The sequence below is a fragment of the Rhinolophus hipposideros genome, assembly GCF_964194185.1.
Source record: "Rhinolophus hipposideros genome assembly, chromosome: X".
In the NCBI taxonomy this organism is placed as follows: domain Eukaryota; kingdom Metazoa; phylum Chordata; class Mammalia; order Chiroptera; family Rhinolophidae; genus Rhinolophus; species Rhinolophus hipposideros.
Genome location: NC_138046.1, coordinates 70,827,741 through 70,855,637, shown reverse-complemented (window position 1 = coordinate 70,855,637; position 27,897 = coordinate 70,827,741). Strand labels below are relative to the sequence as shown.

The 27,897-nt window shown below is 35.4% G+C and overlaps 1 protein-coding gene across 2 annotated transcripts in view; it reads left to right on the top strand.

Annotated features, from left to right (window-relative positions):
• Positions 1-1,671: 1,671 nt before the first annotated feature.
• KLHL4 (kelch like family member 4) overlaps positions 1,672-27,897 on the top strand; it is an 80,944-nt gene continuing 54,718 nt past the window's right edge. Inside the window, exon 1 of one of the 2 annotated variants that reach the window (XM_081042498.1) lies at positions 1,672-2,550. In XM_081042498.1, coding sequence (XP_080898624.1) covers positions 2,129-2,550 — 422 coding nt within the window. In that variant the 5' untranslated portion in view covers positions 1,672-2,128. Of the gene's footprint in view, positions 2,551-6,890; positions 7,249-27,897 lie in introns of those variants that run through there. The other variant, XM_081042499.1, reaches the window with a different exon arrangement.

The window sequence follows — 27,897 nt, the reverse complement described above, 5'->3', positions numbered from 1 at the left end:
ATGCTAACACTGAGGCTTAAGGAACCTGTTGGGCGACAGGTAAAACATTTGAAGATGGAAGTAACCTCTTTGTAACTGGTATAAAAATCAATTATATATTTATCAATGTGTATTTCTGATTTGTTAGTATTAGAAAAAAGAAAACTACTGTATCAGCGTTCTCCAGAGAAACAGAAACATTAGGATGTGTGTGTGGTGTAGAGAAAGAGAGAGAAGAGAGATTGATTTATTATAAGGAATTGGCTCACATGATTATGGAGGCTGAAAAGTCCCGAGATCTGCAGTCAATAAGTTGGAGACCCAGAAAAGCTGATGATATAGTTCCAGTCCAAAGACCTGCAGGCTTGAGACCCATGAAGAGCCAATATTTCAGTTTGAGTCTGATATCAGGAAAAACAAAGTCCCATATTGAAGGCAATCAGGTAGGAGAAATTCCCTTATTTAGGAAAGGGTCAACCTTCTGTTTAGTCAGGACTTAGACTGCTTGGATGGGGCCCACCCATGTTAGGGAGGACAATCTACTCAGTCTATCAGTTGAAATGTTAAACTCATCCAAAAACTCTCACAGAGGCACTCAAAATAATGTTTGACCAAATATCTGAACACCCTGTAGCCCAGTCAAGTTGACACATTAATTTTCCATCACACCTACAAAAACAAGAGGGCAAAGGAAAGGTATAACTAGATTTATAGGAAACTACAGGTGAAATACCTACCAAAACTTAGAAAAATATATTCATTTCATTCTCTATTTCAAGTTTTTAAAATCCATTACAAGTAGAATCTTTACAGATCTGGTCAGCCGCTCCATATTGTATGAAGAAATTGATGCAAAGAAGTAAAGTGACTTGTCCAAGATCATACATCTCATTAACACTAAAGCCAGAATTAAAACCAAAACTTTATAGTTTCAATATTCTTCCTAAGGATACACTGGTATAATTTGCCCCTTATCACCTGTATGCGTTATATGGAAGCTGCATAAAGTTCAAATTCAATTTCAAAATGGCATTGGTGAATGCATTCCTGATACACGACTGTTACGGAAACACCTCTGTACAAAGTAGTGATTCTGATTCAGATCTCAAAGTACTTTTTGCAGTTGTTACTGAGTCATATGTCAATTTGGAGTTAATTCAAAACATGCAGTTTTGTATCCTCTCATAAAGACTTTGAAGAAAAAAAATGTGGACTTTTAATACTGCCTGTGAAAGTAAAGAGCATGATAAGGAGCTGTTTATATAGGCACGGAGCCAGAATGGACTATTCATTTTCAAGCTTTGGTCACTGAAAGAAGACATCTCTTCTAAGCTAAGGAGCTTAGAAAAACACTGCTTTCTTCCTTCAAGTGTAGATTTTAAATACCTTAATACATCCCCTAATGGGGGGTATAGTCTTGGGCAACCAATACTTTCTTATATTTCTGAAACTGTTCAGGTTTTCAAGCAAATATTTACAGAAAGACATTCACATTTTAAAATGTTTCATAAAAATAACGACAAACCTGTATGAAGGGACTGATGGTAAGATGCTTTCCCTTAATGAACCACCTTCAAAATTTCCATAAGATCCCCAAAATAGATCATAATGAAACCACTGTTACAAATTCTCCCAGGACAAAGTGGCACAGTTTTAGAAGTGAGCTAATGGGAAATGAATCCGGCAGGAGGTGGGGTGAGTGGAGGGAATCTAGAAGGAAGTGAACTTAAACACTGCTTTTGCTCACTTGCCTGGGTTTAAGCCATAGCTGCTGTACTTCTGTAAGGAAGAAGCTGAGTTAGATATTTGCAAGTTCAGGCGGGAGGGCTGGAGCTTGCACATCTAGCCGCTGGAGTGTGTCGTGGTAGCTGCTTTCCTGTGCTAAGCTGATTTACTTGTTTAAGGTCTGACTTCATCATCCTGTCAGTATGGGTTCCCACCTACACTGTTAGCAGCAGCTTTTCAGCTAGAAAGCTAGAAGTATTCACAGTGCACCGGAGGCTGCAGGAAGCGGGGGAGGGGGAACAAGAAAGGCTGCTCTGGGCACTTGTGCTTTTGTTAGTTCAACAGAAGAGGCAGAGAAACAAGAGATAACAAAGGCACCGTTTCCTTTCTGTGAGAGAAGGCTTTTGTCTTTCCTCCTGCAAGGATGTCAATGTCTGGCAAGAAAGAGTTTGATGTGAAACAGATCCTAAGGCTACGCTGGAGGTGGTTTAGTCATCCTTCTCAAGGTTCGCCCAGCACTGGAAACTGCCTTCAGCAGGAAGGATATGAGCATAGAGGGACCCCGGTTCAGGGCAGGTTGAAGAGCCACTCTCGGGACAGAAATGGACTGAAGAAAAGCAACAGTCCTGTCCACCACAACATTCTGGCCCCAGTACCGGGACCGGCCCTTGCCCATCAAGGAGCTTTTCAGAATTGGCACCCACAAAACCTGATAGAACATCTTCGAGCAAATGAAGATACTCCTAAAGCAGTTCCAGAGGAGAATTTGTTCAAAAGAGCCTGTGAGAAACATTCACAAGACTTGGAGATGATGGCTGATGACAATACAGGAGATTCTACAGCAAGGTAAGAGTTTTTGATCGCATAACTTAAAGCCATTGCCTAGGTTAATTTATCTTCTAAAATAGTCATTTAATGTTTAAATGTGCTATAATAATCTCTGAATTTCTATGCAGCCTATCAGGGTGTCCACAAAAAACCCTCCTTTAAGTCTATAAAGAAAACAGTAACAGTAAATTTTCATAATGAACAGGGAATATGTTTTAGGGTTGTGAGTTTCTTCTGCTCCATTCCTATTCCATTAAGGATTGTTTCAGTTCTAATAAATGTTTATTATAATTAATAATGTTCTGTAAATGTCCTCTGTAACTTGGATGTTGAAATAGTTGTGATTCTTTGCACAAGTGTGATGAATCACATAGAAATCTTTTTACTTTGTGAGTTAAGCCAACTCTGACAAAATAAAACCTCTGACTGCTCAGCTCATCCTTATTGGTTCGTAGTACATAGTTGATATAGTGACGCTTGATAAATGTTATCTTTGTGTGAGAATACGGAACAGCTTCCTTTGGCATTTGAGATTCATTTCAAATTGTTTTAATTTCGTAGCTAGTTTGCAATCATGAAAATATTTTACATAAAGCAGGTAATAAAATGCTACTTACAGCAGTGAGATCTTAAAGTAAGAAATGGAGTATGTCAGCTATTCCAGGACATTACAATGAAATAAGAAATAATAAAAAGTATAGTTTCAGTATAATTCAGGAAATATTTGACTTTGTCTTTATTTTTATGTTCATCAGTACTGTTTGAGTGGGACAAATTATGTTCCACCCTCTAATATTGTCCAATATAACTTAACCTCATAGATCTTTATTTTTTTCTTTCTCATAGAAGATTTTATTTCCTGAATAATTGATGATCTTAGCAAAATAATTAAATTGTAAAAAAAAAATTTGGAAAAGGAAGTATTTTGACATGTTTTAAATTATATAACACTTTGGCATGAAGCTAGTTAATGTATTTGGAAATCTGATTATTTGGGATATTGTGTCTCTACATAAGTATAGAGGAGAAGGACTGGCATATTTGCTTCCAGATAGAAGTTTTTTTTCCAATATATCTGCCTGACAATTCTTCTCTAAGATAAATTCAAAACACAACAACAATGCAAAAAGCAATGTAACAGGCAAAAGACAAATCAACTGTGCAAAATGATGCCTTTGTAGGAACTCAGTCTTCCTTTTGAAAGGTAAACTGCAAAAGACTTTGTGGAATGACTTTAAGTATATTATTAGATTGTTTGTGATACAGACATCCTACCAAAAAAGTATTTATGTATGAATTTTTCTAAATATTTTTCTGATTACCCAAGAAAGTGCTATATAACTGTTGGAACTACAGGTTGTATTTAGTGCAACAATAGATTTTCAAAGTAATATGTAATCCATACTTTTAGATTCAGAAGGTCTTCAAATGATCTCTCCTTACCATGAACATCAATTTTTAAAATTGCTGAATTTGGAGGTTAGTATGAAACCCATTTGACTCTCTTGGAGAGAAATTTAAATTACCCACTCTGACCTCCTGACAAAATTCTTTGAGTATTCCTGAATTGATTTACCAGCATGAGAATATATTTATAATATATTAGTTGATAAAAGAAAATGCTGGATAAAATGTCAAATATAAAGTGTCACCAAGTAATATTTTTAAAACTATATTTTTAAATTAAAGTTTTCATGTTCTTAAAAAAGGCTCTGTTAAATATAATATGGTTAAAGTCGAAATATAACATTTTCTTAGACTTAACAGGAAGTGGTTTTATAGATGTGCCAAGGATATTTAAACTAAAGACAAAGGGTCATGGCTTATTATTTGAAATACGATGGCTTATTAATTTATCATTACCCATTCTGAATTGTTATGTCTTGTTAAGGAAAGTTTGAGAAGGAGCTTTGTTATGTCCACCTTCTCTAATACCTCTCTTCTTCAAAAAGATTAGGGAGCGGGAGGAAAGGAGCTTGGTAAGTTGGCAGCAGCCTGCCATCCCCTTAATAGAACTCTTCTGGTTAAAAAATGAACAAACAAAAATGGTAGTCAGTGTGGAGAACTACCACACTGGTACAAGATGAGCTCTGACACTGAGGGCAAAGTGATGATCTTTAAGCCATCCTACTTTCTTCAAATATTGCAGGGAATGAATAGAGAACGGACAAAATTCCTAATGTGTGAATAACCTAAAATTATTCCTAAAACAGATACTAAAGCCAAGTTATTAAAGTTATATCAATGTTAGTTTGGGGATTTAAAAACCGAAATACATTCCTATGTAATTGATTTATAAATATGTGCTTCAATTAAGAACAGCTCTATATCATGATCCCAGACTGTGACTATGCATATATCAGTATGCCTGTCATCAGAGACCTGGGCTCAATTGTCATTTTCTTTTTGTCTTAGTCACATACTAACCCTGAATCTTTCTTCTCCATAACTATTAGGGTGGTGCAAAATTAATTGCGGTTATGCAATTCTTTTTAACCTTTTAAACTGCAATTACTTTTGCACCAACCTAATATTTTGCTCAGTGTCCTTTCTTTCCTTATTTTATCCCTAGCGTTCTAAAAATCAGAACAAATATTTTAACAGTGTATTACGGTCATGCTTCTTATATGACAATATTTAGTTATGAAATTATATATATGTATATATATATATATATACACACACATATATATATAGTGCCCAAAAATGTATACACATTTTAAGAAAGGAAAAAACTGTATTAAAATTGTAATACAATGAATGATGCTAGCATTCATTTGATTAACATCATCTTTTGAGCTTTTTATACTACACATCGCTACATAATTCAATTAAACTTCAAAAAATGCATACGGAACATCTCTTAAAATGTGTATATTGTTTTGGCACCGCTGGTATATACCAGGGGTGCCAAAAAAATGTATACAAGTGGACACTTTAGTCAACGTTGCTCAAGTAGTAGTTCGCCATAATCAGAAGTGTCTGGACACTGATGGTAACCACTTTGAGCACCTCTTTTAATTGGAGAAGTCGAACGTGACTTGTATTCATCTTCTGTTACCAGTATATATTGAGTATTACAATTTTAATAGTTTTTTTTCCTTTCTTAAAATGTGTATACACATTTTGATATATATATGTATATATAGATAGATAGATAGATAGATAGATAGATAGATAGATAGATATAATCTTTCAACTGCTCTTGTAGAAATGATTGCTCCTGAAGAAATGATTGTATAAGTACAGGTATATGTCAAAATATTAAACTGTATTTGCTAAAACAAATGTAGCTATCTCCTTGTTGTGCTTCAGAACATTAAATAAAATGCTGATAAACTGTGTGGGCTCAGGCAACATGCTCCAATACAAAGCTGGAGGTTCTCATTGCTGTGTAGTTTGAAGGAATTGTCAGGAATGGGGGTTGTATCCTCATCCTACCTGTTGGATATTTAGGTTTTTGCATAACCTACCAATTGTACAGTATATGATTTTGTATATTTTGCCAGTGTTACACTGTCAGACACGATTTTAAATTCCCTCTCCACTTGAATCTTTTCCAAATTTCATCTGAGGTTTGGTTGAAAAAAAAAGAGTTTCTGTGATTATGTATTGTGATATCACAAAGAAGGGGGGGATCAGATGAATGACTTAGAATTTATTAATAATTCTTTCCACAGATATTGAGCACCCACTGTGTGTCGATCACACTTCCAAGTGCTGGTCTAAAACAGGTTCAAAACAGAGAGCCTGTTTTCATGGAGTGTGTGTTCTAATGGAGGAGAGAGAGACATTAAAATTAAACCAAAAATATTAGGTTGGTCAATAAGTAATTGTGGTTTTGCAATTTTTAACCTTTTAAACCGCAATTACTTTTGTACCAACCTAATATATCAGTTAAGTGGTTATAAGTAGTGGCATGAAGGAAAAAGCAGGGAAGAGAGTTAAGAAGGGATACTCCTTCTGATAGGGAAGGCCTTTCTGATGAGGTAACATTTGAGCTGAGATCTAGATGAAGTGAAGGAGGAAACCGTGAGGCTGTCTGACTCAAGAATTCTAAGCAAGTGACAAACTACTGCTGCTGTGCCTCCAGGGAGCTCTTAAACACCATTCAGCTTTTTTCTATTGAAATCAATGCCACCTGTCCCCATACAATCCATTGATTAATGTCCAAAACATCCTTGACTTAACTGGTGAACTAAAAAATATGCCCTGACCTATTGTTCATTGTAGTGATTTTTAAGATCACATGCACATCCCATGGCCACAAAGGTGATTTTCCAGCCATCCTGTGACCACTGCGGTATTTTGTCCTCTGGGGATCTGGCTATTCAGGCAGCAGACCACAGGCCTCAGATACGGAGGCCTGTGCCTTTTGTGAAAACAAACACATGTTGCTGTATTTGCTTTCTTATCAAAACTATTTAGATAGGACCAGATGTATTGTGCATCTTCATCCTCAACCCAAATCCATTAGTGATATGGAATATGCTTAAGAAATATTTATTTTTAAGGGAAATCCTAAATTTTAAACACTGAAACTTATTGTAAATATTCTTTCTCATGGAGTAGGAAGTAAGCAGTTTGGGTAGTTACAGGGAGAGCTTTCCAGACAGACCGAAGTGCAGTTTCAAGAGCCCTGAGACGGGAGTGTGTTTGATATTTTGAAACACAAGGACCAGTGCAGCTGGAATAGCGTCTTCAATGGGGACAGAGGTAGGAGATGATTTTTGGAAAAGTAACAATAATAAAACAATAGTAATACAACGTTAAAAAACAATAAGTTCCTTTTGTAGAAACTTACTATGTGCCGTCACTAAATACTTCACATATATTTTCTCATTTTCTCAAGGAAAATCTTAGAATGTGAATATGGTATTCACATCAACAAAGGATATTTTTCCGTGTAGTATTTTGTTAGATATCTGTTGTTTTTGTTGTTGTTGTTGTTGTTTCTTACAAGGCAAAAACAATGTGTTTTTCTAAAGTTCATTGCTGGACCTGCTTTTCTTAATTTTATAGCAGAAACTGATAGTTCTAAGGAAGGAATAAGGAATAAATTAAAATTTTATTGTTGTTTATGGAAGTTTAATATTAAATCCCTTTGCCTATAGTTCAAAATGTACCATATAAAAAATACATCGTTTATTCAACTGCTTTACTAAATTTAGAGCATTTTAACAAATAATTTAAACTTAATGCAACGATTCCTAATCTTTTTAGAGATGAAACTTTTATTGGTTTGTTTGTAACACTTGCTACTCACAGCCTAATTCCAGAGATGAAGGTACCTTGGTCCTCATGTCTCATTCCTAATAGTGTGGCATTGCATATGTATTTAAGTTAACATTAATTAAAATATATTTACTATTTTAAAAATGTGGGATTCCTTTCCATCTACTAATTTAGCAATATGTTAGGGTCGTGTTCCTTTAAATATTATGAATAAGTATCTATAGCTGTTATTTCTGGTATTTAGAAAGCAAGTATCATTTTAATCCTGCATTTGGAAATAGAAATAAAGGTTTCAAATATATGGTACTATTTAATATGTGACTTCAAGAACAACATATTAATTATATTGACCTGTTACACATTGCCTAAATGTTCAGTCACTTATTACGTTAGTGTAAAGTTTATTTCTTTAACTTGTACGTCTTCTTTCTTACTTTGTAAGACATCTGCCCCTTAATGCTAATTAACCTCGTTGATGTCTTTCCTCTGACTTTATAAGTGAAAATAGTTGCAATGTTTTATTTATTTATACACACACACACACATACACACAGTGCCAAAAAATGTATACACATTTTAAGAAAGGAAAAAACTATTAAAATTATGCTGATGGTAACCACTTTGAGCACCTCTCAAAGGTGACTTGCATACATCTTTTGTTATTGGTATATATTAAGTGTTACAATTTCAATAGTTTTTTCCTTTCTTAAAATCTGTATACCTTTTTTGGCACCCTCTATATATATATCGGGGGGGCAAAAATATATACACATTTTAAGAAAGGAAAAAAACTATGTTAAAATTGTGATACTCAATATATACCGATAACAAAAGATGAATACAAGTCACGCTTGACTTCTGCAGTTAGAAGAGGTGCTCAAAGTGGTTGACATCAGCATCCAGACACTTCTGATTCCTGCTTGAGCAACATTGACCAAAGTGTCCACTAATCTTCTTTATCCATTTATCAGTAAATTTTTGAAGGCATTCTGTATTTTTCCTCCTGTCTAGAATTCATTCTTCCCCATATGTGTATCAAAATGCTAACCAATATTTAAAGTATATCTCAAATCATATCTTTTCCATGAAGCATTCTAAGGTTGTTCTGGTCAGAAATATTTCTTGTTTTTAAATGCCTATACAGCTCAATGACAAAGCAACTTAAACTGTTCTTGCAATATTCTCCTCTTTTTTTTTTTAATTGGGGAATATTGGGGAACAGTGTGTTTCTCCAGGGCCCATCAGCTCCAAGTCGTTGTCCTTCAATCTAGTTGTGGAAGGCACAGCTCAGCTCCAAGTCCAGTCATCATTTTCAATGTTAGTTGCAGGGCCGTAGCCCACCATCCCATGTGGGAATTAAACCGGCCACCTTGTTGTTAAGAGTTGGCGCTGTAACCAGCTGAGCCGTCTGGTGGCCCCTCTCCTTTTTTCATGTCTATGAAACCTTTCAAGTGAATGCACTTTATTTCGCCAACAATTGTGTAAGCCTCCAGTAAGAATCAGCAATCAGCATGTATTTATGTTTTCACACTTAGAGTGCCTAGGAAAATGTAATGCATACAGTAGGGATTCAATAAACACTTGTTTTTTTTTTTAAATTAAAGTTTATTGGGGTGACAATTGTTAGTAAAGTTACATAGATTCCAGGTGTACAATTCTGTATTGCATCATCTATAAATCACATTGTGTGTTCACCACCCAGAGTCAGTTCTCCTTCCATCACCATATATTTGATTTAAACACTTGTTGAATGGAGAAAACAAGCACTAATACCAATGTCTTAGTTAAGCAACTGGCTTGTTGAATGCTACAACAGACTTCAGACTAAATTAAATAGTTGTGTTACCTAAAGTTTTGTGTGACAGTCTGTTATACATTCGGTCACTTAATAGTGTTGTTATAGCTATTGTAATCAACATTAGCCAGAAAAGGACACCTAAATGCCATTGCGCTGACAGCAGTCTGGTTTTACAGGGAAACAGTGATCAAAAGATTTAACAGATAGCTTCTATTGAGGGAGCTAAAAGTGGAATGACCAAAAACCAACCACTTGTGTTAAATATTTGCTGAAAAACATGGCAAGGCATTTAGTATGGCTACTAAAGAAGCAATAGCAATAGACAGGGTGTGAAGAGAGCAAGAGGTCTCCATTCTATACAGTAACATCTGAATGCATGCAAGAGATAAGTCACTTTGACTAGTGGTAACAGGCTAAGAAAGTTTAACTAGGAGCAACAAAGAAGTCACTTCTGATAATTTCAACAAACATGATCATTGGTATTGCTTTCTTCAAGTGCAAATGAAAATGATATGCAAGTATATCTACATATTGATTTGGGAAATACATGTTTTACAGTATTTTCAGAATGAAACTTTATGTAGTGCTTTTTGTTTAAAATTTCAGTAATACTTATTTCATCCTAAAACATCAGATAACTGAAAACTATTGGATTTCGATTTTCTCACTTTTAGTTACCTTTTCTTACCTAGTTTTTTTTTGTCTTTTTTTTTTTCTTTTAAGCCTATTTACAAAATCTTGTTTCCCAACCACAGGGGCTACACATTTTCCATTTTCTTTAGTGAAATTATAATCTGAATGGGACAAAATCACCATGACAAAAATACACCCAATAACTACAGTTTTTCATTTTAGCATGGAGAGGTAAAGATTTTTGTATAAGAAGCTTGATTTATATGTGCCATTACTTTCCTTCTGAAAGTTAAACCATACATATTAATGTAATAAATTAGAAAAAAGTGCCAAGCCATATTTTCATTTGAAAACATCAATAAATATATGCCACTTTATTAGTATCCATGGTGTTCTCAGTGATTAAATAACAGTGATTTTCTGTTATTCCCAACTATGGTCTTGTTAGTTGCTATGCCCTTAAAAGTTCGTCAACACCACATGATAACCACAATCAGTATCATAGTGATAGGACTTGAAATCGCATATAGATTTTAGATGTTGTCAGAAATTTAGACTTCCCTAAGATCGTCTTTGGGATATTACCTTGTTACCAATGTATAGGACTTTGCATGGAGGAGATAACAACCCACTGATTTTGATTTAATATCCTATTAATCAATTGCCACTGAAAATTTTTTTAAAAAAGGAACAAATAAGTTCTTAGTTCTTAGAACTGGGTGGTTTTTTAGTATAGATTTATGAAATCTACTTACAAGGATAGCCCTTGCTAAAATGTACTTTTCACATAAAAAAATGTGATAGTATAACAATAGTATAAAAAGTCCCCACAAAACGCACACTCAGTTTCACCTTTTAATAATGCCTTATATTAGTACAGCACATTTGTTACAATTAATTAACCAATATTCATAGATTATTGTTAACAAAAATATGTTCCTTATTCACATTTCCTCTGAATGCCTTAGTTTTTTACCTAAGATTATTTTTCTATTCCCATCACATGTATTTGTCTTGTATTCTTAGGCTCCTTTTGGTTGTGACAGTTTTTTAGACCTTCGTTGTTCTTTTTTTTTTCTTTTTTTCTTTTTTTTTTTCAGTTACAGAATAAACCTTTATTGAATACTCTGAATTTGAACTGTGTCCCAAAAAAAGATAAAGAGCTTCCCCCCAAAAATTACTTTAGCTTATTCTTTTCCGGGAAGCTCTTTATCTCTCCATCAACTTTAAATGATAGCCTTGCTGGATAAAGCAATCTAGGTTGTAGGCCTTTGTGTTCCATCACTTTGAGTATCTCCTGCCACTCCCTCCTGGCCTTCAATGTTTCTGTAGAAAAGTCACTTGATAGTCTTATGGGAGTTGCCTTGTATGTAACCCTCTGTCTTTCTCTTGCTGCTTTTAGGATTCTCTCTTTGTCTTTAAGCTTTGCTATTTTAACTATAATGTGTTTTGGTGTGGACCTGATTTGGTTTATCCTGGTTGGAACTCTCTGCACTTCCTGGGCTTGTGTGTTGGTTTCCTTCATCAGGTTAGGGAAGTTTTCGGACATCATTACTTCAATATGTTCTCAATCCCTTGCTTCCTCTCTTCACCTTCTTGTATTCCTATGATGCGCATGTTGTTGCTCTAGATGTTATCCCATAGGTCTCTTAAACCATCTTCATTGTTTTCTATTCTGTTTTCTTTCTGTTGTTCTGTTTGGGTGATCTCTGCTAACTTGTCTTCTAAGTCGCTGACTCAATCCTCTGCTTCATCTAACCTGCTGTTAATTCCTTCAAGTGAGTTCTTAATTTCAGTAATTGTGTTCTTCACTTCTAACTGGTTGTTCGTTATGATTTCTGCATCCTTCTTTATGTTAACTCTAAGCTCCTTAAACATTCTTATCACCAGTGTTCTAAACTCTGTCTCTGATAGATTGGCTACCTTTGTTTCATTTGGTTCCACTTCTGGAGGTTTCTCTGTTCTTTTATTTGGGACATGTTTCCTTGTTTCCCCATTCTGGCTGACTCTCTGTGTTCGCTTTGATGTATTAGGTAGATCCCCTAGAGTTCTTATTTCTTGCTGAGTTATCTTATGTGTCCTTTATATTTGACTTGGACTACTTCCTTTTTCTCCTCTGCGTGTGCTCCAGAGGTGACTCTTGTGTTGTATATATTGTCCTGTTAAAGAAGATCTTTAATTACTTTTTGCTTGTGAGTAAGTGGGGTTAACTCCTAGGCTGACTAGTTGTGAGACTTGGCTCTGCCCACCACAGGGTGTTCTGCTGCGTGAGGGTTGACCGCTTAAATGTGGTTTGGCTTCTATGGGCTCTTGTGCCTGTAGAGAATTCCCTCTGGGTGTTTGACTTGTAGGTCAAACCCGGTAATGCTGTGGTGTGGTCCGGTGTTGGCCTTTGTATATGTTGAATCTTGTGCTTCTCAATCTGGGCCCTGGTAGGGCAATTTCAGAACAAAGCAAATCACTACGCACAACAACAACAACAACAACAACAAAGAAGAAATCAAATACATTCACATGTAAAAAGAACTGATGACGCCCACTCAGAATAGGCAAAGATATCAAAGATATAAAGACAAAACGAAACAAAACAAAACAAAAAGCAGCAGCAGTCTTGGCTTAAGCCCACCAGGTAATCTCCAGATGGTCTTCTGATGTACAAAAGAGTACCCTGTGTATTGTGTTGGCAGAGCCGGTCACCTGTTTCCCAGAGTGACTTTGGGACTGCAGATTTCGATGCTTGGGGCTGAGGGGTCTGGATGGTAGTTTTTATCAAGTCAGTGCAGTTTCTGTCCTTGCCTGCACATATGCACACTGAGAGTAGCACCACCAGCCCTGTGTCCAGTACTCCTGAGTCCTAGGGCACTTCTTTTTTGTGTGTGTGCGCACGCGTGTGTGTGTGGCGGGCAGGAAATTTCTGAGCTGCTGAAAGCCGGGATCTGCATCTGCTGCTTACTGCTGATACCTGGGAGTGTCTCTGCTGATGTAATTGCCCCACCCTAGGCAGGCCAGAAAGGGTTGGGGCTGGGGATGGAGGAGTCTTCTGTCTCCCAGTCCAGCCATGTCACACTCTTCCCGCAGGCCAGAAAAGGTGGTGGCTGGGGGTAGAGGAGTCTCTTTTTTCCAAGCCCAGCAAAAAATCACTCTTCCCAGCCTGTTCCCTGGGTCAGAGCTGCCTGCCAGTCCTCCCAGAGCCTGAGCACTAAGGCTCGTCTGTAATCTGACACTACTCTTCAGTTTCGGGGCCAATTTAAGTCTCTGGTAGGGAGGGGGTAGGATTGGAAGAGTGGTGGGGAGGGGCCCAGGTATAGAGTTTGTGTCCTTTGTCTGATCTAGGGCCCAACTAGCTGACCCCTCGGCAGGAGAGATCAGTTGTGAGACGCAGGGAAAGAGCCCATCTCCTGGCTTTTGTGTTCTCTGTTCCTTCCTGGGATTCCCTCCGTCTCTGCAGCTGCAGATGCTGGCTGTGTTTCCACTGCCGCAGATGCGGGCCAAGTCCCCAAAGCTGAAGGTGCAGGCTGCATCCTCACAGTCACAGGTACGGACCGCATTTCCACCGCAGCAGATGCAGATCGCGTTTCCACTGCCACAGATTCGGGCTGCGTCCCCACAGCCACAGATGCACCAGTGTCTCCAATCCACACCCTTCCCTCTTCCCCTGCTCGCCCAATTTGCGCACTTTCAAGTAATCCTTGCACGAGACTCTTAGCTGTTTTGCGTTTTCAGCAGAGAGTCCTTTGATGGGTTAAATGTTCCGTTTGTGATAAGATCCGGAGGAGAACTCAAAAAGTGTGCCCCGGTCCCGCCATTAGACCAGGTATTTTATTAAGTGTCCCCTGACTAGGATTTGTCTGATGTTTACATTTCTCATGATTAGATTTTTTTTATTTATTGGGGTGACAATTGTTAATAAAATTATAGATTTCAGGAGTAAAATTCTGTATTACTTCATCTTTAAATCCCATTGTGTGTTCACCACCCATAGTCAGTTTACCTTCCATCACCATATATTTGACCCCCTTACCGTCATTTCCCACCCCCCACACCCCTTACCCTCTGGTAACAACTAAACTATTGTCTGTGTCTATCAGTTTTTGTTTCTCATTTGTTTGTCTTGTTCTTTTGTTGTTTTTGGTTTATATACCACATATCAGTGAAATCACATGGTTCTCTGCTTTTTCTGTCTGACTTGTTTCGCTCAGCATTATACTCTTAAGATCCATCCATGTTGTCACAAATGGTCCTATTTCATCTTTTCTTACCACCGAATAGTATTCCATTGTTTATGTACCACCACTTCTTTATCCATTCATCTATCAAAGGACATTTTGGTTGTTTCCATGTCTTGACCACCATAAACAAAGCTGCAATGAACATTGGAGCACACGTGTCTTTATGTATAAATGATTTCAAATTCTTTGGGTAGATACCCAGGAGAGGGATTGCTGGGTCATATGGTAATTCTATTTGTAATAATTTGAGGAACCTCCACACTGCCTTCCATAGCGGCAGCACCAGTCTGCATTCACACCAACAGTGTATGAGGGTTCCTTTTTCTCTACAGCCTCTCCAACACTTGTTGCTATTTGTCTTGTTGATGATAGCCATTCTGACTGGGGTGAGGTGATATCTCCTTGTGGTTTTTATTTGCATTTCTCTGATGATTAGTGATATTGAGCATTTTTTCATATGTCTATTTGCCATTTGTATGTCCTCTTTGGAGAAATGTCTCTTCAGGTCCTCTGCCCATTTTTCAATTGGGTTGTTTGTTTTTGTTGTTGAGTTGCATGAGTTCCTTGTATATTTTGGATATTAGACCCTTATCAGAGGTACTATTTGCAAAAATCTTCTCCAATTCAGTTGGTTGCCTCTTTATTTTGTCAATGGCTTCTTTTGCTGTGCAGAAGCTTTTAAGTTTCATATAGTCCCATTTGTTTATTTTAGCTTTTACTTCCATTGCCTTTGGAGTCAAATTCATAAAGTGCTCTTTGAACCCAAGGTCCATGAGTTTAGTACCTATGGTTTCTTCTATGCAGTTGATTGTGGCAGGTCTTATGCTTAAGTCTTTGATCCATTTTGAATTATTTTTGGTACATGGTGACAGAAAGCAGTCCAGTTTCATTCTTTTTCATGTGGCTATCCAATTCTCCCAGCACCATTTATTGAAGAGGCTGTCTTTCCTCCATTGAATGTTTTTAGCTTCTGTGTCAAAAACTATCTGTCCATATATATGTGGTTTTATTTCTGGGTTCTGCCAACACTATGCTGTTTTGATTATTGTAGCCCTGTAGTACAAGATAAAGTCAGGGAGTGCGATACCTCCAGTAATGTTATTTTTTTCTTAAGATTTCTTGGGCTATTGGGGTTCTTTTGTGGTTCCAAACAAATCTGATGATTTTTTTGTTCTATTTTAAAAAAATGCCATTGGGATTTTGATGGGGATCGCATTAAATCTGTATATTGCTTTGGGTAACTATGTTGATTCCTCCAATCCATGAGTACGGAATGTCTTTCCATTTCTTTGTGTCTTCTTCAATTTCTTTCAAAAATGTCTTCTAGTTTTCAGCATGTATGTCCTTCACATCCTTGGTTAAGTTTATTCCTAGGTATTTTATTCTTTTTCCTGCAATTGAAAAGGGAATTGTTTTTTGCAATTCTTTTTCAGAGATTTCACTGTTAGTATATAGGAATGCAATGGACTTTTGTACGTTGATTTTGTAGCCAGCAACTTTTGTTTCTAACAGCTTTTCGGTGGACTCTTTAGGGTTTTCTATATATAGCATCATGTCATCTGCAAAGAATGGTAATTTAACTTCTTCATTCCCAATTTGGATGCCTTTTATTTCTTTCTCTTGCCTGATTGCTCTGGCAAGGACTTCCAACACTATGTGGAAAAGCAAAGGTGATAGGGGACAGCCCTGTCGTGTTCCTGGAAGTAGAGCCAAGGGCTTCAGTTTTTCATCATTAATTATGAGATTAGCTGAGGGCTTGTCATATATGGCCTTTATTATGTTAAGGTATTTTCCTTCTATGCCTATTTTATTAAGTGTTTTAATCATAAACGGATGTTGTATCTTGTCAAGTGCTTTTTCTGCATCAATTGATATAATCATATGATTTCTGTCTGCTACTCTGTGTCTCTTTATTGGTGAGTTCAGTCCATTTACATTTAGGGTGATTATTGATATTTGAGGATTTCCTGTCATTCTATCTTTAGTTTTCTAGTAAGGCTGTGTCTCCATTGTTTCTTTGCCTTTTTGTTGTTTTCTATTATTTCTGTGTGGTGGTATTCTATGATGTTTCCCTCTGTTTCTTCCTTTATTACAGTATATATTTCAGGTCTGGATTTTTTTTTTTTGAGTGGTTACGCTTAAGTTTATGTAAAAGAAAGTTTGATATTTAGTGTATTCCATTTTCTTCAGCACGCTTACTTTCTCTATCCCAATATTCCGGTTCAAGCCTTATTCTCCCCTTTTTTATGTTGCCACAAATTGTCCCTGTTGATGGTGGTCGAATAGCCTCCTTTAGTATTTCTTGTAGTGCAGGTCATGTATTAGAAAATTCCCTCAGCTTCTGTATGCCTGGAAAGGTCTTTATTCCTTCTTCATACCTAAAGGATATTTTTGTTGGATATATTATTCTTGGCTCATAATTTCTCTCTCTCAATAGTTAGAATATATGATCCACTCCCTCCTGGCTTGTAGAGTTTCTGCTGAAAAAATCTGATGGTAATCTAATGGGCTTTCCTTTGTAGGTTACCGTCTTCTTTTCCCTGGCTGCCTTGAGGATTCTTTCTTTGTCGTTGATTTTAGACAGCTTCAATACAATGTGCCTTGGAGAAGGCTTGTTGGGATTGAGGTAATTAGGTGTTCTATTTGCTTCTTGGATTCGAGGATCCAGTTCTGTCCACAAGTTTGGGAAGTTCTCATCAACAATTTGTTTGAATATATTCTCTGTTCCCTTCTCTTTTTCTTCTCCTTCTCGTATGCCCATTATTCTTCTATTGCTCTTTCTGATAGAGTCAGAAAGTTCTTATAGAGTTCTTTCATTTATTTTAAGTCTCAAGTCTCTTTCTTCTTCTATCTGTGTAATTTACATATTTATATCTTCAATGTCACTGATTCTTTCCTCCATATGGTCAACTCTACTACATAAGCTAGTTATTTCATTCTTAATTTCTTCTATTGAGTTCTTAATCTCCAAAAATTCCATTTGTTTCTTTTTTAAAATTTCAATCTCTTTTTTAAAATGCCCATGTTGTTCTTTGATTGCATTTCTGAGTTCATTAAATTGCCTTTCTGTGTTTTCTTGCATCTCGTTGAGTTTTATCAGAACTGCAATCTTGAATTCTCTGTCATTTAAGTCACATATTTCCATATTTTTAAGTTCCTTTTCTGGAGACTTTTCACTTTCTTTCTGAGCTGTCTTGTTTCCTTCGTTATTCATGGCAATTACTGATTTATTATTTCTCTTCCTAGACATCTACAGGAGTGGCTTCTGCAACAGGTTGATAGTTAGAGATCTTTCTTTTGTTTTCCAGTACTTGTTAGTAGAATGTTTTATTTTCTCTCTAACTGCAGCCTTTTTTTTCCTCTCTCACACAGTAGTGCTATGTTTTCTCTGCACTATTCCAGCTTCTCACACAATGGGGGGATTCCCTGGGTAACGGGCTTCTCTGTTAACAGTCCGCCTGGGTCATAGAGCGCCACGTCCCTGTGGGGATGCGGAGAGCTTTTGAAGTTCCAAAGCTCTTCCTACACTAGATTCAGAGCCTGTTTGTTTCAGCAGTTCTGTTTACTCCTGCAGGGATCTGCCCAGATAGGTGGGGGCAGGGGCGGCCTGAGTTTTGAGAGGTGGCCCAGAGTAATGGCGGTGACTATCACCACAGCCGGTCCTGCTTCCAGAGCTCTCTCTCCTTTGCCAGAAGTAGTTTTGCTGCGAATCTGTGTGTACGGTGCACAGTTCTCAGAACAGCAAATATTCTGTTCTTTTGATCTGACACTACTATGGTTCCGCATCTAGTACAGGGCAGGTGGGGGCGGGGCGAGCTCTGGGAGGGTGGGGACGGGGCGGCTAGTCTCTGTGCCTAAGGCTTCCATTCTCTGCTCGGCAGTGAGGGCTTAAACCACCGTTTTCAGCCTTCTTCCCTCAGTCTTTTCTCTGAGGTCTCTCCTGTGAGCGTTGGGTTCAGCCGTGTTATATGCTGCCCCCTCAGCCTTGTGGGCCATAAGCGGAGCCTTAGCAGTCCGATTTCCTCCCTCTCCCGCAGCTGCGGTAATTCCGGGATGTAGCGAGCTCGGAGCAACAAGCTTGGTCTGTGTCTTGCACCCATGTGGCTCCGTCTTTGCACTTCTCCCTTCCCTCCTCCCCTGCTCGCACGATTAGCCCACCTTTAGGTGAATTCAGTAGTGGGCCTCTTCGTCTTGCCTGTCTGCTGTGCAGGGAGTCCTTTGTGTAGTTATTGTTGTTGGATTAGTTGTAATTTCCAGGAAGGTTTATAGAGGCTTACCTTACGCCACCATTTTGATGGTTATGTAGTAGTTTGACAGAAGTTCTGGAAAAATATTGTTTCCTTAGTCTTTATGGACCTCTTTCAACACATAGCAAGCCTATTTATAACTTTTCCTGAGCCTTACTTCCTGCTTACATGGAGCGTATAGGTCAGCCAGAGGTGAAAGTTTAGTATTTGTCAGGTATTTTCTGTGAATGTGTCTAGCCCCGGGCATATGAGTGGCCTTCTAGATTTCCAGGTTTGTGTGACAGCTTTTCAAAGTCCATGTTCTAATATGTACCTCCTTTTCTAGCCTTTTAATTTCAGGCTTTTTGTTCTGCCTGTTGTTTGCCTCATCTCTTGTCCCTTCCTCAGGAAGCTGTGTCTTGAGTATTTGCCTTCAAATGCTATAAAAAACAGCACTGTACTGGCTCTAGTGCCCCAGCAGTGTGAAATATCCTATGCAGACAGAACACAGACAAGCCCCGGAGCCTTACAAGTTACCATCCCACAGCCATAATTATCCGCAATCAACATTCACATTGTTCCCTGTGTCACCAGCCCCACCACAAATGCAGGCAAGGTTCTTCACAGTTGTCATCTAGCTGAGGAGTGGGAGATTATTTACAAATAGTCCCAATCTTCTGTGCTTCATAAAATTATATATGTACATTAAACCATTGCATTGTAAACTTTTAAAAAATTGCATTGTATAACCTAAATATGTTTGCATCTGTCAACCATAGCACAATAAAGCTGGAAAATGAAGGAAAAAACAACAACAAGGTCTTCTTTGAGTCTTGCCACTGTCAGTTTGGGTTATCACAAACAAGTTTGTGTGATCCCCAATCCCGCCCCCTCTTCCTAGAAACTACATATTGCTGTTGCAGTTGAGACCCACTAGAATAAATTGGTGCTGATGCCATCAAGATATGGCTTCTGAGGAATGTTGCATCTAGAATCTCTAACAACACTAAATCACAAAGCTAAAATTACAAGGCTTTTCCATTTTTTCTTTCCTTGTTGGATTTTATATCCACTATGAAATACTCTCATGTCCCTCTAATGTTGACCTTGTTTGCTTCATGTTTAAGAAATTGCCAGAGATTTTCTAGGCATCTCTGGGCTCCTAAATGTTTTTCTTCAAATGAAATAGAGGAGAAGTAATCTTTCCAATTTCATGGTTTTAGCTTTGTTTCAGGAAGCCAATAAAATGTAATTATTTGTTTCCTTCTTCCTGTCCTCTCTTTGGGATCCTCATTAGATGGTACTTAGTGCTAAAGTATTTTATTTTCCTTTACATAGTGAGAGTGTCTCATGCTTTCTTCATAAGGGTTGATTACAAGAGATTCACTTGGACATTTCTACTTATACAGTCTGACCCTCCAGCTCTGCATAGTATGTGTAGAGTCTCCATGATGTGTGGAGTGGGATTCAAAGCAGCCCATCCCAACTAAATTCAGACTTTTCTTTATTGAAAAATAGCCTTAGTTCAATGGTAAGTTCTAAATTATATTCTTGTCTGTAGTCTTACATAGCCTCATTCATTATCCTAACTGAGGTACATGCGAATAATACCCCTGAATATAACCATGCATTCCTCCCTTTTTTTTTTTATTTCTGGAGGATAGAACCAGGACCTGTCAGGCATATTTTTCAGCCCTTACTTGCCTTGGCCATATAAGTAATAATTTCCCAATGAAAAATGGGTGGCCTGTGGATGATATATTGTCAATTTATTCTCATTTCTACTTTTACTCTCAGAAAATAGAAAAAAAAAGATGCAAAATAATACCTAATTTGATTGCTGGGGAATAATAGCTAATTAAAATATAATAATATAAACTATTAAATATAGATATAAAGTATAATATATACAATGTTTTCTTTTCAATTTTTTGTACATAAATAATAATGTTGTGAAACTAAAATTGGTGGTCAGTCATACAAATATGGATTTTTTAAAAAAGATTTCTTATTTTAGATACACAAGACAAAATAATTCATCTCATGATACTATGGTTGTAGGAAGACCCTCCATATATTGCTTCCATTTTGAGTAGCAATCAATAAATATTTGTTAAATGAATAAATAAATTTCTGTACTCTTTTTAGAAAATTCATTCAGTTAGCAAGAGACTAAATAGTCTTCAATGTAGAAATTACCTAAATATGTCTCAAAGGTGTTTAGACATTAAATTATATAAGAGTCCAAGGGGTTGTTTACATACAAATATAGTATAGATACAATATATAGTATGGATACAATCAGTTCTTTCACAGCTATGAGTTAAAATGTGGCAGAACTCAGTGGGGCCTTTGAATTTTTTGGTTCTGTTTGTAGGTTTCTGCAACTCTCACTTCCACATTTTTATGTAATTTTGGAAGTTACATAAAAAATAAAACTGGAACCACAAACTGTCTCTTGGGCAAACTTCCAACTTCTGGGATGCCTGAAAGAATCTGAAATATGCCTGCTGTTATAATTATCCAGATCCTGGGAAAATTTAATATACGATTAATGATATTTAGTCTGCATTAATCTCCAAAATCAAGAAAGAGACAAGAGAGGCTAGATGCTCTGGAAAGTGGTGATTTTGTTTAGTAGTTAAGACTGGCTCTCTAGAGAAAGATGACCATGATTCAAATTCTGACTTTGTTGCTTAGCAGCTTTAGGACCAGTGGTTTACTTAACCACTCTACACAGCCTGTTTTGTTATCAATGAAATTAGTATAAGAATAAAGTTGTTAAGAGGACTAAACCAGCTACTTTACATAGACTACTTTGAGAAATATCTGTCACATAGCAAGTGATCATTCAGTGTTAATTATGATTATTATTGATAATTGACACTCAAGCCAGAATTCATTCCAAAAATATAAAGACTGCCTTAATTTAAGGCATTAAAATCTTCACACCTATTCCTCAGTTTTCTATGAATAGGAAGACTAATAAAATCAAGATTTATCTAAGTCTCTGTCCATATTTCTAGGTGGCTCAGGTGTTAACACAGACCTTTCTGGTATAAAACCTCTTCAAAAGTGTCATGACAATTCCAGGCTTAACGTTTATCTGACTATATTCATCTCGAGTTTTTTTCTCTCAAGATTCAAAAAGTTAGTTTAACTGAACTTCAGTGAAGAAAATAAATTATGGTAAGTTTTAGCCATACAGAATACATCTGGATAGGGGATGTGATAGTGGTTACGTCAAGGCCACAGTGTTACCTTTTGGTTCATATTTGTTTTAGTGTATGTAGAAACATAGGGCAACACTAGGCTATGCACAGTTTTTCTTGAGAATCTAATTGTACGATCTATACAAAGTAGTGGGCTGTTCACGTGTCGTGCATGATACATCAGCAATGCCTTGTACATAATAGGTTCTCAGTAACATTTGCTGAATTGAGTCAATGGGCACTTTACATATTTTCCATGAGGACTGAGAAAATGTCGTCTTCCTTTCATTTGATATTTGGTGTAGAGAAATCATTCCATAGACAAGAACATTACCTTTATAATGGTTTTCCTGTGTAGAAAAGTCTGCTCATTCAAATTTGATTTTTCACTGGTCTTAGGTAATAGGATATTATAGCAATGGGATTCTGATTCATACACCATTTTGAAAAAACAATAAAATTGTTTTAAATGCATATGGCCTAGTAGAAATATTAATTCTGTATCTATTCAAGAGATAAACGTCTAAGTATTACTTTGTCTTGTGCACCTAAAACTAATAAAAAAAAATACAGGGGTAAAAATATACAGGGGGAAAAAAGAGTGATTTGTAATGAGTATAGCAAAATCCAAACTATACTCTGTGTGTATACTAGGGTTATATTTTTGGTTTGTAAATTAATGTTTCTAATATACTTTAACACTGTGTCTTTGCTTTAATTGTAAGTATTTCCCTTTGTCCTTGATTAATTGATTTGGTAAACTCTTTTCAACAGTATCAGTCTACCATCTGAAATACCACAAATTCTGAGTTAGGAAAGTCCAAATTAATGAAGTTTGGCAGGGTAATAGTTAATGTGAATATACAATATACTGATACTTTGGCATTTCATTTAGTAAAACAAATGGTGATAGGTCAATAAATTAACCATGAATAGGTTAATTAAGTAAAGCAATCCAATAATTTAATGGAAATAAGGTAATAGTTTTATTATCTATTTCCTTAAATGTCAGCTCATTAAATTTTTGCAAAATAATTAGAAACGGGTTGATGTACGCATCTGGGGAAAAATGGAAGTGAATAAAATCACTAAGCATGCTAGAAAAAAACATATATGTTATTGTGAGAATTATTAAAACTCTCAGCTTAGCTTTAAACCCATTCAAATGAGGGAGGACAAAATTAAAATTCCCACTATTACGGAAATGTTGAAAAATATATGACCCTGACATCATAGATTCTGACACTTTAATTTTGGTATTTTTTTCTATCCAAAGATTAGTGAAACGTAGATCCTTCTGTACTTCCATGTTGATTAGTAGTGGGTCTTGAAATATTTTATGCCTGGTAGAAATGGAAAATTAAAATTTTCAAAAAATTACATGTACAGTAGAATGTTTTATAACCTGTGTGAGAACCAAAAATAACCATCCTATAGTTTAAACATAGGAAATAAGACACATATTTTGTCATTGTATTTTTAGGTGACTTCATTTGTTCTATAGATTATTGCAATTAATATAAAATACATATGATATGATATGATATGATATAATACATATAATATGATATGTAATGATTTTATTGTGACATTCTTTTCCACTGTTTCTTTCTGAGTACATGTTCAGACTTTTTACTCTGCTTTCTTTCCATAAATCTCTGCCCATTTCATCCTCATGTATCTGCTTGTATTGCTGGTTCTTTGCTTTCTGAGACTTTCATATAATTTGTTCTCTTAAAGTCCCTATTGACTGTCTGGATCCTGACACATCACCTTACCTAGATATCTAGGTGCTAAATTCAGAAGTACTAAGAAAGGGGGGAAAAGAACATTTCCCAGAATCATATAACTCAGTCTAAAAATATATGTATTTTGCATTTTTAGATTCAAATTTAGTTCAGCTTTGAGAACTGCAATAATCTGTTATGTTTTGTTTTTCAAAAACATATGTGCCCTGTATGAATTACATTTATCTTTTATAATTCTATTCATACGACACCTTCTGAAAAATGGTACTGTGCTTCTTTTCTACCATCAAAGACCCCGCGTATTTTAAACATCCAAAATAAAAAATAATCAGGCTCACTTGATCCCATAAATGGTTTACAAATATTATATATATATATATATATATATATATATATATATATATATATATATATGTAGCAAACAAAACAATGATGTGCTTTTCAAAAACTGCCAAGTATGGGCTTTGAGGATTGTACTACCTGTACTACTTTGAATAGATAATTCTTTGAATACAGAAAGGATGTGATTACTTCAGTACAGCAATTATTCTTCTGTCACTATCTCATCAGCTCTAGGTTGGGTTTGGTGATGGCATTGTTCTTTGAAAAAAGAACCATGGTCATTGTCCATGGCCTCACTATTCAAATAAACCATATATGCAAATTGCAATAGTCATCTAACTCTATTAGATTAGAGGAAATTCATTATTCTGTTTTTGTTTCTTCTTTTTTATTATTTTTGTATTAGTTTCAGTTATACAAAACAGCATAGTGATGAAACATTGATATACCTCACAAAGTGATAACCCCAATAAGTCTATTACCTATCTGACACTGTGCATAGTTATTACAATGTTATTGACTATATTCCCTATGCTGTATTTTATATCCCCTTGACTGTTTTTTAAATTATATTTGACATTCAATATCATTTTATATTAGTTTCAGGTGTACAACATAGTGGTGAGGCATTTATATAATTTTTGAAGTGATCCCTTGATAAATCTAGTACCCATCTTGCACTATGCATAGCTTAGTTCCTGTTTTTCAAGTACACTACAAATCAAAGATTTGCTATAGGAATCTAAAAAATATAAATCAAAATCAAAACACTTCATAATCAATCTGGAAATAGCATTTCAAAGAGAAACACCATTTCCTCCTTGCATGTGTCTCCTCTAAAATCTGATAGTGAAGAACATAGTTTTTTTTTTCTTTCAGCATATCCATAGATAAGCTTTTTTGAGAAAACACTAAATGACATAGCTTCAAGAGCCCTCTCCCTGAAACAAGTTCTAAAAGTAAATGATCTACAATGCTAAAATTAGTACATCAGCCCAAGAAACTAATGAACTTATCAAATGACTTCTAAGCCAAGCAATCCCTAAATCCCTTATCTTCCTACCTTAAAATATCTTGAGCTAAAAATGTGATTTCCAGATCATTAATTTTTAATCCTCATATTTTATCAGTATAATAAACGATTTAAGAAGCTTTCAGATGTTAATATATTTTTAATTATAGTTTATAAATTATAGAACTACTGTCTCAAATTTATCTCTTGTTAAGATTTTCTTTGGAATAAATACATACTTTGTCTATACCAGCCTAAAATACAACTCTTAAAAGACAATACAAAGATTCAAACATCCTAGAACTTAAACGTGCAATGTCATGTAAGTACTTAAATGGTATTGTGGATAACTAGAAAGAAATCATCCTTAGGATCAGATAGATCTTGGTTTGAAACCCAAATTTTCATTTATTAGCTATATGATATTGGCCAATTTTTAATTATTTCTGAGCCTGAGTTTCTATATCTGAAAAATAGGGATGAAATTTAACTTACAGACTGTGAATATTAAATGGGTGAATATTTAAGAAAATATTTATATACTGCTTGTTTCATAACTGACAATAAATAGCCTATTATTATTATTATTATTATTATTATTATTATTATTATTATATTGGTAATGCATGAGGATGTGTAAATCTTCCTTTTCTGGTAATTGTAGGCAAAAATAAAAGACTGTTACCTTTGCATGGAAACTTGTCCCAGAGTTAAATTATAAGGTTTATAATTCATTATAAAGTGAATTTAGATATACTGCTGTTAAAATTGTGTCTCCTAATACGTAGCAACCCTGAAGAGACACAGGCTCATAACAGGTACCCAGTGAGGCAAGTGTCAGTTCTGTCAGTCCCCACTCCTGCCTCATAAAGAAGTTTTTATTTTGTTACTTTTACAAAAGCTCTTTTGGATGTAAAAGAGCAACAGCTCTTTGTATAAATAAATCTTTTCATTTGGTTAATATGCAAATATTTATTTTACTTTGCTTAAAGAATGCATATTTGGAAGATATTTGAACATTACCCATAGTAAATATATTAGCATGACACCCAACTTCTCCCTATTACTAATTTAATTATAGTTCATTTAGGCATGTAAAATGTATATAAAATCATTAACTGTATTTTAGAATAAAGAGAGAGGTCACAATTATACCATGAAAAGGAATTGTTTAAAAACTAAGATTTTCTATAATGTTTATCATTAAAATTCACTGTCAGTAGTTTTGCTTCCTTTGTCTCATGGACTATTTCTCTTATATTAAATTTTATTTCAAAACTAAGAAAGACAACGGTAAAATCAGATAGTATTTAGAGTACAGGGTACTCTAGGTAGTAGTACTTCATTTTCCAGCATTCTCCTGGGAAGATTTTTAAAAACATATTCTTTTGTCTTCATTTGATGATATGAAAGACTTAGTTTTATGTTCCACTGTGGTTCTGAAACTAATTTAGTGGTATGCCTGAAACTAATTTAAAAAAATAAAAATAAAAACATTTTTTAAAATTCAAAAAAATACTATATTCTCTATCTAATTTTTGTTTGGGCATAAATGAGAATATACATTTTTCTTTTTAATCTGTAGATATACATCTAGATCTAGGACTTGATCTTGATATTGACTTAAAATACTTGGTAACATGCTTTCACTAAGATGAACAGAACTGTGATGTGTGTATATGCACGCACATCAAGATTAACTCCAGATAGTTTTTGTAATACAACATTAAGGTTATAACAAGAAAGCTTAGGAAAAAGGGGTGCTAATAAGTCTTTTTTTAATATATAATAAATAGCCTTCTGTGGTAATACCAAAAAGGAAAAAAGAAATTCACACATTCCTGACAGATTACAAACACTGGAAACTAGGATCAATCTTCACATTTGAAACACTTCAATATGTTCTGTTTTCATTTCCAACAGCTTTTCTGTTTATGTTAAATCAAACACGTGATAGACATCACAAATTCAATATGTTATGGGAAATGTGGGAAATGTGCCTTTATCACAATTCCCTACCCAAAAGAAATCCTGTACTAGCATGTAGCATGTACCAATACTTAGTGACTTTGCTGCATTACTTGCAAATGATTATACCAGATTTCATAACATATTAGCCAGCCCTGTACATTTGTTCATTTATTATTTGTAGCTTATAATTGTTATTTTAAGTAGAAATATACTTATACATAATATAAAATTCTTGGGTAGAAATACAAATGTAATTTCTGTAAGAAACATCAAGATATTATCTAGGATGGATAATTCATGATAACATGTTTCTATCTTAAAAAAATAAACCTTATTAAAAGAATTCTATCTTTAATGTAGAAAGTTGACCTCTATATTTAATACAAATTACTCAAAAATTTCATGACTCTTATAAAGCAAATGAAAAACAGAAACATTGCAACAAAACACTATTCACATTAAACAATAAATATCAACATTAAAACAATAAACACTTTAATACCATATTAAAAACTGGTTGGAGGCCTTTCAACCTTCATTTACCCTCTGTTCCCATGGAAACCTCAAAGCTTTAACAATTGCTTCATAAGTCTTTCACCAACCTCAAACCAACTTAACACAACAATCTTCACATCTAAGGGGTTGCCAATTCATGTATAGATTATGTGAATATCTTATCATTTTGGACTTATTAACCTCTTTTCAGACATTTTTTTCCCAGCATGGTGTAACAAAACACACACACACACACACAAAACAAACAAACAAAAAACATGAGGTTGCCTTCAGTTAAGTAACTTTTTCCCAAATCAAACACAACAAAAAAAGATCACCAATTTCTCTTGATCCCACTGCTGTTTAAATTACAATTGTATATTATTGTTTTTTCTAGGCCTTGCTGTATTTCGTTAAGTCTCATATGTGATTGTTACTTGTTGCTTTCACTTTTGTTTCATACG